Genomic DNA, 12,280 nt, shown 5'->3' with positions numbered 1-12,280 from the left:
TACATAAATTACTATGTTAGCACGGTAGAATAGTAACAAGGAAACAAAATCCGCGTTTAAATTTACTACGTTAGAAGGTTACGTGCGCATAGTAGTACCAACAAGAATGTGGTGAAATTCGAAGTGAAATCTGCTATACCTTTTCGCTCGGAAATGCATAGTAAAATTCACTGCACTTTGTAGTCGGTTCAAAATCGTTTTGCGTTCTACCAAAATCAAGTGGTAAAATGTTTTTATTTTTACCTTTGATATGGTAGGCATTACTATGCCGCTTCTTTCAGTGTAGGGGAAAGAAATGGCAGAAATGACGCTTAACTTTTAAAAAGAACATATGTCACCTTTTATTCATGAATTAATTTGTGTACTGCAATCAAAAGCTATCATATTGGTCTGTTGATCGCAATATTAAAATTCATTCATGAAAATATGTTTCTTAGGTCATTTTGAAAAAATAAACGAGAATTTTCAGTGTATACATGAAATCTTAAAATAGGTACTTTTTAACTCATTAGACGATCCCCACCAGTGCGTAAATAAAGCCAAAATAGCAACCTCTATCATGACGCGAACTCGCACTGGTCGTTGGTAAACGGGTTTGGGAAATGTAAACGCAACCTTCGGTGAATAGCGAGTTGGCAAATTTGGCGACCCGCTCCAACCGTTGCCAAACCATCACACGGAAATAAAGAGTAACGCATAAATAAAAAATGTGCCGCCTTCTGAAAAATTGTTCGGTTATTCATCATCAAAACCATTGTGATGGAGGTCAGTTTAGTTTGGATTTCAACTGATTGGCGGCGCTAGTGCATATGAAATAACCTGATAGGTTAGATATCTCGAAATCTGGAATTTTTAGAATATTGGCGTCTTCTACAAAGTTGTTCGGGTGGTCAAAACCATCATGACGAAAACAAGTTTAATTTGAAATACAACCGCTTGGCGGCGCTAGTGAATTGGAAATTACCTAAAAGGCTAGATATTTCGATAGTTGAAATCTTAAGAATATTGCCGTCTTCTACAAAGTTGTTCGGATGATTAAAACCATCATGACGAAAGCAAGTTTGGACTGTGAACCATTCCACCGATTCGTTTAACTTTTAGTTAAAATTTGACAGTTCGATGGTTATTTCGCCGTGGTTAAAAATAACCCTGCTCCGGAGCATGGTTAGATTTGACAGTTCGATAGTTAAACTTTGTTCGCGAGAAAATTGGCGCCAAATCCATTTCGCTTCAAATAACCATCAATCTGTCAAAACACAAATGGGTCGGCTTCAGAGTAAAATTTTAACCACGATGAGAAAATAACCATCGAAATGTCAAATTTTAACTAAAAGTTAAACAAATCGGTGGAATGGTTCACATCCTTAGTTAGTAATACAACCGGCGGCGCTATTGTATTGGAAATAACCTGATAGGTCAGGTATTTCAAAATATGTAATTCTTAGAATATTGCCGCCTTCTACAAAGTTGTTCGGGTGGTCAAAACCATAATGACCAACGCAGGTTTAGATTAAGATATAACCGCTTGGTGGCGCTAGTGTATAAGAAATAACCTGCTAGGTTAGATATTTCGAAAACTGATTTTTTTAGAATATTGCCGTATTCCACAAAGTTGTTCGGGTGGTGAAAACCGTCATGATGCAAGTAAGTTTAGTTTTAAACACAATCGTTTAGCGGCGCTAGTGTATAAGAAATAAACTGATAGGTTAAATATCTCAAAATCTGGAATTTTCAGAATATTGCCGTATTCTACAAAGTTACTTGCCATAAGACGAGTTCGTACAATTCCATTTGATTCCACCACTTACTTGTACCTTTGACAGATACTTATTTCGACTTCTACAATAAGGCCATCTTCAGTGTCTCGTACTTGACTCGATTCGACTCAACTCGAGCGCCAACGAGTATTGCGGTTTCAAACTAAACTTCTGGTTTGGACTACCCTTTTAAATCTTACATAATAACCAACCTAACAGATAATTCGGATAACTTTGTAGAAGATGGCCACTTTATATCTCTAACGGATTTAGAAATATTTAACCTCACAGGTTATTTCTCATACACTAGCGCCGCTATGCGTATGAATTCCAAACTAAACTAGTCTCCATCATAAATGTTATGGCTACCCGAACAACTTTGTAGAAGAAAAAATCTTTCTAAGTCTTATAGATCTCGAGATATCCACCTCACTAATTTATTGCATATAAGCTAGCGCCACCTAGCAGATGTGTGTCTAGCAAATCTAATAATCACAAAATGCATTACGCACATATTTATATTACAAAAGTTGGAGCGCGTTCTGAAAGATTTGAAAATAAATAATAATTTTTTCCTGATTTTATTTATTTCCGTGTTTGCCTCAATAGCAACCGGATATTTACCACCGGTGCGAAGCATGATTGCACTTCAACAACCTTGATAAAAACAATCGGTGCGAGAACAAGTGCATAAATAAAATATGAACGCATTTCGTTCCTATACTAGACACTCATTTGGATACACATCGGTGGGGATCGTCTTAATGGGTTTCTATGTTTCTTTGTGAAGTTTTTTCTTCCGTGTAAGCTGTGTATTCTATGCTGTCAGTGTGCCGGTTTCGAATAAATTGTGTCTTGGGAGAACATAACCTAGAAAATCGATAGCTTATTTGTTACGAAATAATGATGTCTCATAACTCTTTGAATATTTACTATTTTTTGAGAAGTGCCATCATTATGAAACTCAATAGTGAACAAGAAGAAAACATTCCCCATCGAATGCAACTTGTTGTAGCAAAATCGATTCAGGTTTAGTACTAGAAAAATTGGCTAATGTTTCAATGTGTACACACACACACACACACACGGGCAGACAGACATTTGTTCAGTGTGTCGCGCTGAATCGAATGGTATATAATACTATGGGTCTACAAGCGCTCTATAAAAAGTACGTTTTGGGAGTGAAATGAAAGCCTTTCTGGTACAACTTTGTTGTACGAGAAAGGCAAAAAAGGTCACTAATTTTTTTAGAGTGAGCACAAATTCTGTGAGTGGGCAATCTAATGGTCCCCAGCCATGGCGAAAAGTTCCCCGCATAGCAGATCAAGAGGTTTGGTTCAAATTGGATACTGGATCCGATGTCAACTGCGTACCAATACGCACTGTTCGCAAACTCCACCTTTCAATGGACGAGTACAATGATGGTTTGATTTTGGACTATAGCTCTAACAGAATAAAAGTACATGGGAAAGTGACGTTAACATGTTTTGATACTGTCAGTGATCGCTCATATAGTGCCTCCTTTTTGGTTGTTGATAATTCCTTCGAACCGCTACTAGGATTACAGTCGTGTATTGAGTTCGGTTTAATAAAACGTCTCAGTGTGGTAGAAGGTCGTTTCGAGTTTTTCAAAGATAGTAAACATTTCATTACATGTTTTCGGGACATTTTGAAGGACTAGGAAAATTTCCAGGACAGTGTGCGATTATCTTGAAAGAAAACTCTGTTCCGTCATTGCATTACCGGAAGCGAGTTCCATTAGCTCTCCATGACCGTTTGAAATCGGAACTGGCACGACTGGTGAAAGAAGATATAATCTCTCCTGTGGACTATCCAACGGATTGGGTTAGTAACATGCAACTGGTGGAAAAAACGAACGGTGACTTACGCATTTGCATTGATCCGAAACCACTCAATAAGTGTATCAAGCGAGAACATTTTCTCATCCCTACTCAACAGGATTTGTTCAGCAGCCTATCAGGGAAACACGTTTTCACTGTTCTGGATTTGAATAGCGGATTCTGGCAGATGGAATTGGACCGTAATAGTTCTGATTTAACAACGTTTATGACACCATTTGGCCGCTACAGATGGCAGCGAGTGCCATTTGGTTTGAACAACGCTCCTGAAATGTTTCAACGTAAAATGGTAGCAATATTTGGTGATATTCCGGGGTTGAAGTATATTTTGATGATGTTCTGATAGCAGGCGAGGATGAAGATGAGCATGACAGAGCACTGTCGCAAGTTATTGAGCGAGCTCGTCAGAATAACGTTAAATTTAATGCTGACAAACTGCAGTTTCGTCAAAGCAAGGTGTCTTTTATGGGCAGTATTATCGGCGATGGGGAAATCCATCCACTGGATAAGGACGTTCGTGCAATAACGCACATGCCAAAGCCTTCGTGTGTTGCTGACGTCTCTAGGTTGCTAGGTCTTCTAAAGTATCTTGCAAAGTATATTCCAAACCTATCCAAACGTACAGTAAACCTACGAAAACTAACTCATCAAGGTACAAAATGGGAATGGACTGAGCTGCATGACCATGAATTACGAGATTTGCTTTCATCCATCAGTACGAAACCAACGCTTGTAATTTACGATCCGAGTAAACCGTGTATTGTTCAGTCAGATAGCTCAAAAGATGGTCTAGGCCAAGATGAATACACCACTATAGGTGTTCCAATCTGCCAAATTCACGATTCAGCCATCTTGGATTTTAGTATGGGAGAGCCAGCCGGTTTGTTTATGTTTTGCACCGAAAATGAATTTTTCACCCCCGCCTTCTTCTCGTCCATAAATTGAGAAGATTGAAACACCTAGCTGTGTATTCATCTTGGTCTAGGCTGTGTTCTTCTGCAGGATAATGGTCCTGTAGCGTACGCATCACGTACTTTAACCAGTAGTGAGCAGAAATGGGCCCAAATTGAAAAGGAACTTCTGGCAGTTGTGTTCGCGTGTCAAAGGTTTCACCATTTCTTATACGGACGAGAATTCACAGTCGAGTCGGACTACAAGCCGCTCGAGACCTAAGTGAAACGAGATATTGATGACGTCACACCTCGGTTGCAGCGAATGTTCATGATTCTTTTGAAATACATAGGACTTTCAATTGTATACACCTCAGGAAAAGATGTAGTTGGTGCGGACTGCCTTGCTCGTGCACCGCTGCCAGATGTTGATGAATCCACCGCAGATCTCCAAAGTGTCGAGCATTCGTTAACTAGGAACGTATGCATGTCAGAGGAAAACTATGTTCAGTATAAGCAAACCCTTGCCACAGATGAACGATACATGCGAATAGTGAAGTATGTTGAGAACGGGTGGCCTCCGTTTCATAAACTGGACGACCTCAGTCAACTGTTCCATAAAGTTCGAGAGGAACTCCACTATGAAAACGGGTTGTTGTTTAAAAACCATCGCTTGATTGTACCAACTGCATTACAATCCCTGATTTGTAAATGGCTGCATGGCGCACACTTGGGTATCGAGAAAACTCTTGCTAAGGCCAGGACTCAATTTTTCTGGCCAGGGATGACCAACGATCTAACAGAAGTAGTTGCATCGTGTACGATTTGTGAGAAATTCAAACGTAATAACTGTAAAGAACCTTTGGTGTACAGGATGAAATCCCTGAATATCCATTCCATAGAGTATCAATGGATATCTACGAGTATGGTGGACATGATTGGTTGGTAGTAGTAGACGCTTATCCAGAATTCATTTGCTCGGATAGGTTACACGATAAGACTATGAGCAGCGTCTGCAAATTTCTCGAGAAGTTCTTTGTCTGTTATGGATATCCAACCAATGTTCGAAGCGATAATGTTTCTGAGAAGTATGCGAACAAGAATAACATCAGGTTTGAATTTTCCAGTCCTCGTTATCCTCAAAGCAACGGCCTTGCTAAAAATGCAGTAGCAATATCAAAGAACATATTGAAGCGTTGCTATGAAGTAGGAGAGGTCGATCAGTTTCAATACCGGTTATTGGAATATAATTGCACACCAATCGCAATGAAAATGTCACCCAGTCAATTATTCTTCGGACGACAACTCAAGACCCGTTTACCAATAGACGAAACGCTATTAATCCGTGAAAGGATTGAGGAACATGTCATTCGGAAAAGGATGGAGGTGAAACGGAACATGCAAAAGCAATATTACGACCGTTCTGCAAAACAACTTCCATGTGTAAGATTGGGTGATCGGGTTCTCTTTAAGAAGAACTCGAAAGAATGGCACTATGGACAGGTGGTACGTGCCGTTAACGGTCATTCATTTGTGATCAGAGACAACTTCGGTAATCATTATCGTCGTAACCGTAGATTTATGACACATACTTCGAATAATGCATACAACTCTAGTGATTTACTAGTGGAAGATGAAGAAACAAATTCTCATCGCCATAATGCTGTCAATATCTCATCTAGCCTATCGCAGAACCTTGAAGAAAATGAAAACATCTCCGAGATCGCGCCCGGACTTTCCAATTCAAATGTTGAGCTTAACAACCAGTCTACTGATATTCCTATCGAAACTAATGATTCTTCGATTGGTCATACAGTGTTGAACGATCATTGTCGTTGACCACAGATTCCGCAAAATTCTCTGAATGCGTTCCAACATGCTTCACCACCCATCGCTCCTCGTGTAACACGAAGTGATCGTTCAGTTAATCCTCCAAAACGCTATGGTGAATGGGTGACTCAATGAACAAATTATCGAATACTCGGAGAAATCTCTTGAACTAATCTTAAAAGAATGTAATAATAATATGATCAATATAACCCTATTATATAGGGGAAATCGCCAAATGTTGAACGGCTAATTTTGTCGCCTATTGTTGAACTCCCATAAGAAATGCACGTGCGTTCAACAATAGGCGAAGAAATTAGCCGTTCAACATCTGGCGAATTACCCTAACGCTTACTCACACCTCCATGCATTTGTCTTAGGGACCAACAATAAAACGGTATGTCACTTAGTCAGCTAGCTAGATATAAGCAGCGTCGCAGTGCTCGTGTGTCCTATAAATTTATAAGAGTTTTATTCGATATCAATAAAAGCTACACTTGTTACAGTGTCAAGGTGTGTCAGAGTGTGTTAGAGAGAGCACACAAGTAAGACTCATACGGGATGAGTACCTGTGTGAGCGTGAATGAGCGAGTATATTAAGTACTGCCTATCCCCAGAAGTAAAGCTGGGAGGCAGTTCCTGGGGAACCAGGGTATTAGTAGAGGGTAACTCAAGTAACCTTATGTTGCTTGGGTGGGTTTAGTGGGTCGGGTGGGCTGGCCTTCTGCCTTCCGCGCCAACCCTACTCCCTGAGTGATAATTTCAGGTGTCTGTGGGGCCCTCCTTAGCTGTGCGGTAAAACGCGCGGCTACAAAGCAAGGTAGTGGTGGGTGGGTTCGATTCCCGGTGCCGGTCGAGGCAATTTTCGGATTGGTAATTGTCTCGACTTCCCTGGGCATAATCATCGTGCTAGCCTCATGATATACGAATGCAGAAATGGTAACCTGGCTTAGAAACCTCGCAGTTAATAACTGTGGAAGTGCTTAATGAACACTAAGCTGCGAGGCGGCTCTGTCCCAGTATGGGGATGTAATGCCAATAAGAAGAAGAAGAAATGTGCCCTCTCTCTATAAAAAAACATACCCACATACATACACACGGACAGACAGACATGTGCTTAGTTCGTCGAGCTGAGTCGATTGGTATATAACATTATGGGTGTCCAAGGCTTCTATATAAAGTTCGTTTTTCGAGTGAAATGACAGCCTTTTGGTACAGCTGTGTTGTGCGAGAAAGGCAAAAATGTTCATGTTTATTTTCTAATGCTGATTTCTTATAAAAGAAAAACCAAGTTTTCACCAACTTTTGCTAATTCATCTGTATTTCAGATTCAGTCTATTTTTATATTTTTTCAGTGTCAAATCTTCTGTTGGAGTTCAACCATGTGCGGGGTTATTTGGAGAGAAAGCGGCATAATAGCGGTAAAATAAAGGGGTGCTCTTTTTGCTCTGGGTAGCGATCTTGCCCCGTTCACCGCTACGTTTAACTAGCTAAAAAAAACTCGAGCGTACATACAGACATCGTCTTAATTCATTGAGGTTTGGTGTATAACACTATAACACTAATAATCACCTACACTTTATCCTTAAATCATGTTTGAAGTAAACATATTAAAGCCATTTTGTTATACTTTTATTGAACGGGAAAGGCAAAACTTTTCGCAAAATATGGTACATGGCTTCTAATTGAAGCATGTACCCTTACGAAAAAACCGCTGCCTGGCTAAGCACACCACTGGGCATGTACAGTTCAGTTGGAGCGCGAATGTTTCGATTGAAAGACTGCAGGTAGATTACAATCAAACCTGTATAAATGTGAAGCGACTTACCAATATTCAATGTCCACGCGTACTTCATTTAGCTTCTCACTCCTCTTTTCCATGACTTTTCGATTGATTTTACCTAAATTATGTGCGCAAATGTTTCTTGTTTACATTTTTCACGTAATCCTCCACTTTTGTAATGCTCTTTCGCAAGTTTTTGTCACCACTGGGCCGCAGCTGGATCTCAAAAACTTTTCTCGCTTTTTTCCCTTTCCACTCTCAGTTTTGACAGTTATCGCGTTTTTCGTTTTCCTTCCTTTCCTCATCCGTTTCCTCAGCGCTAGCAGCATTGCCAGACAGAGAACAGTTTATTTTTTTTTTTTATTTGCTTGAAAAATTTGTTATAGGTATTTAAAATATTATTCCAAAAATACTGTCTTTCTCTTGCTAATAAAGTAAGCAAATGATCAACTCAATTGAATTCAATTGTCTTGCCTTCAGTCTTGCCAAAATTGTAACGTGGTCAAGAATATTTTTTAATTAATGTATTTTAGGAATGGGCGATATCGATACGATATATCGGGAATCGATATATTTTCTCCGATTAATTGATGTTTTGTATCGATTTTTTTATGTTCGATATTTGGCCGTATCGATTTTTTGTAGCTGATATCGGATTTCGATGTTTTTAATCTACACTCAGCGAACTGGACTATCGAAATTCATAACTGGCGCCTTATAAATCTTCGACAGATTATTCCACCAACAGTGCATCTTATACGCAGTTACCTTCCCGAGTAATCAAGCGTCAATGGGCGTGTGGTGTATATACCGGCGTCCCGACCCCGACGTCCATGGTTCGAACCCAGACTTTTTATTGTCAAATAAAAATCGTCATTCATAAGGCAACATATTGAAAATCATACCGATTCCTTGTGGCAAATTTTCATAAGGCGTTTGATTGAAAATTTTCCTCAGTGTACGAGCATCACCCGTAATACAAAAAAGTGGAAAATATAGCAAACATTAGATTCAATCCAATAAAAATAGCAAAACTTTGCTCGCCCTTCAAGTTTTCCGGACGTATCGATATATCGATGTTTCAACGCCGATATTTTTCGGCATCGATATTTCGTCAATAAAAACATCGATTCGGCAGTATCGATATATTTTTGAAAAACGCCCATTCCTAATGTATTTAATTATAAGCATTTTAAAATGATCTCCCTATGCTGTGCTGTAGGATCTGTCAAAGTTAACACCGTCGTGTGTCTTCTTCTTATTTTTACTTGTATTCGTCTATATCGTTTTTCGCGAAGTCGAAGCAAAATTCTTCACACAAACAATGACAGTTCTTTATGGGTTTTTACAGTAGAGCAACAGAGAGGAGCAGATGGCGGCCATGTTTCACTCAAACTCTGACAGATAGCAATAGTAGCGGTTCATTAAATTCACTCACCCGATGGATTTTGACATTTGAGCGGGTCGTCTTCTCGAACAAAAGTTCATTTTGCGTGCATTATGCGACCCGCTCAAACGTCATAATTTCTTGGGGGAGTTCATTTTGCGTTAGTCTATGGGATTTCCCATATGAGGGAAGAGCAGAATTTGCTTCGACTTCGCGAATTGAAAAGACCTGCACAATCAATATTGTGAAAACAACGTTTCTGGCAACCAGAGATGCCAGATTTGAAGACATGTCTTCAATTTGAAGACATTTGAATCTCTGTGAAGACATTTATTTCGTGAAGACATTTTGAAGACTTTTCAAAATATTTGAAGACTTATCTACTTATTTGAAGATACTTGAAGACACTCAATAAGCCAGCGAGAGAAAATATAATTTTATTTTTTAGTTATAAATTCTGCGACTTCTATATATTTATATGGTCGGGGTTCAGCCAAATCACACCAAGCGCCAATGAAATATTTCCTATTTTTTGCCAAGGTTTTCATGTAATAGATTCACTTGGTCAAAAATCGCATCGGACATCGTTCAACGCCATAGCTGAGGATCCCTTACAACAAATGTACGCATGACTTAACATTAAATACTTTCCGTTTGACTTTTGCGAACTGAATATCATCTAAGTTAGTCAAAAAGCCGCTTGGTGCGGTTTGGCTGAATCCCAACCATATGTAAATTATGCAAAAAAATACAAAAGTTATAATAGTCTTTGTCTGGGGCTTAGAATCTCAAACATAAAAATACATTCACACTAGCTGGCTGATAAATGCAACGCATTTTAGACTTCATACGTACGCACTTAACTTGGAGTTAGGCGCTGGTTAAAAAATTCCCGATGGCGTGTATGTGAAAAGATATTTCGATCATTACATTGGAACGCAATTGCCGATTTATTTTACGGCAAAAATATATTTAACTCTTCTATGACTTCATTTAATCTATTCAATCGTTGAGCTAGAACCTGATCTTTTTATAAATTCCTTACGAATTCATTTGATCTTTTCGTTATGTCCATGGTACTTTCGTCTAAATATTCGACGGGAAACTCATTGAATTTTCTGTGAATTTTTAAAAGAATTTCCGATGAAAATTATGAGGAATTTCTTGTCTATATTCAAGAGAATTGAAATTGTAAATTCAGTACAAAATTTATATTTAATAATTTCCGTAAAAAAACATAAAGAAAATCCTCCAAAATTTAAACGGAAAATTCATCTTGATTTCCACAATTCCCACAATAAATCTCTTTTAATTTCCACAAGAAAATTATCTCAATTAATTTTAATTAAAAATTCTTACGAATGTCAATAAGAAATTGAAATTATGCTGGTGTTAAATGGGTATTTCTCATAATTTTCAAGGTAAATTTCTACAGGAAAATCTACCTAAAAGAAATTCAGAGGAAACTTGCTACACACTTTTGTTAAATTTTTCCTTGAGTTCTTTTGATTATTCTTCTAGAAATATTTTTGGACATTCTTTCAGTATTTACTCTGCGAATTTTCTATGAATTTCTTCAAAAAATCGTCCTGGTATTCTTTCTGTAACCCCTCCAGGAAATTGTCCGGAAGTTTCAGAGATTTTTCCGAAAAATCCCCCAGGACTTCATTTGGGAGAAGTTCCAGAAGTTTCTCCAGAACTCCTTCAGTAGTTCTTTCACGAATTCTTCCAGTAGTTCTTCCAGGATTTTTTCCGAATGTTTTCCCGGGATTGCGGCGGAAGCTCCACAAGGGATCCCTCCGGAAGTTCTTCCTCTGGAAGATCTTTTGAGAAAGTTGCCGAATGACTCTCCAAGAATGCCTCCGGAAGTATACTATGAAATTTATCTGGTATTTCCTCCAGGATTGTTTTCGGAAATTTCTGCAGCAATACATCTGAAAGCTCCTTCAAGAATTCATCCAGAACTACATCTAAGAATTTCTCCAGAAGTTTCTTCAGGAATTCCACCGGAAATTGCTTCAGTAATTCCTCAGGAATATCCTTCAAAAATCCATCAGGAAAATCCTTCAGGTATTCCTCCAGAAAAAAACATCCGGAATTCAGCCTGAAGTTTCTACAGGAATTCCTTCTTAAGTTCCTCCAAGAATTCCTCCGGAACTTTATTCTGAACTTTTTCCGGAAGTTTCTTCAGTAAATACTTTGGATGTTCCAACAGAAATTCCTCGGGAAATTTCTACAGGAGACTTCCAGAAGTAATTAGAAGCTCCATCCAAAAGAAGTTATAAGAAGCTCCATCAGGTATTTTTCCGGAAGTTGATCTAGAAATTTTACCGGAAGTTCCTTCAGAAAATTCTTTGGATGTTTCTTCAAGTATTTCACAGTAAATTTTGAATCCCAACAAGGTATTCTTTAAAAAGAAATTTGAAAGAATTCAACGTGAAAATTCAGTTAATAATCCGCCTCAGTACAAAATCCAGGGGAAACTCGTCATAAAAAATTAAATAATTTTAAAGAATATTCTCTTGAATTCTAACAATTTGTATGTTAAAAAAATAAATATTATTCCACATCAGTAAAACAAGGAGATTATTGAATTTACAAACCTATTGGATTTTGAAATTTCTCGCTAATAATCGTTTTTTTAATATTGAAGACATTTGAAGACATTTTTAAACGACTGTGAAGACATATGAAAATATCTTCTGGCATCCCTGCTGGCAACATAGCATTAATTCTGCCGTTCGTCGCGTCGCGGTTGCGTTTGTCAGTTCTTCTTC

The 12,280-nt window shown here is 38.4% G+C and overlaps 1 protein-coding gene across 1 annotated transcript in view; it reads right to left on the bottom strand.

The window, feature by feature from the left end:
* LOC134207824 (migration and invasion enhancer 1-like) overlaps positions 1 to 8,343 on the bottom strand; it is a 41,517-nt gene extending 33,174 nt beyond the window's left edge. The window contains exon 1 of the mRNA XM_062683766.1: positions 8,162 to 8,343. Within this exon, the coding sequence (XP_062539750.1) occupies positions 8,162 to 8,214 (53 nt within the window). The 5' untranslated portion in view covers positions 8,215 to 8,343. The remainder of the gene's footprint in view (positions 1 to 8,161) is intronic.
* Between the last annotated feature and the right edge of the window lie 3,937 nt (positions 8,344 to 12,280).

Source organism: Armigeres subalbatus, chromosome 1, assembly GCF_024139115.2.
Source record: "Armigeres subalbatus isolate Guangzhou_Male chromosome 1, GZ_Asu_2, whole genome shotgun sequence".
NCBI lineage: Eukaryota > Metazoa > Arthropoda > Insecta > Diptera > Culicidae > Armigeres > Armigeres subalbatus.
This window is presented reverse-complemented; position numbering and strand designations above follow the sequence as displayed.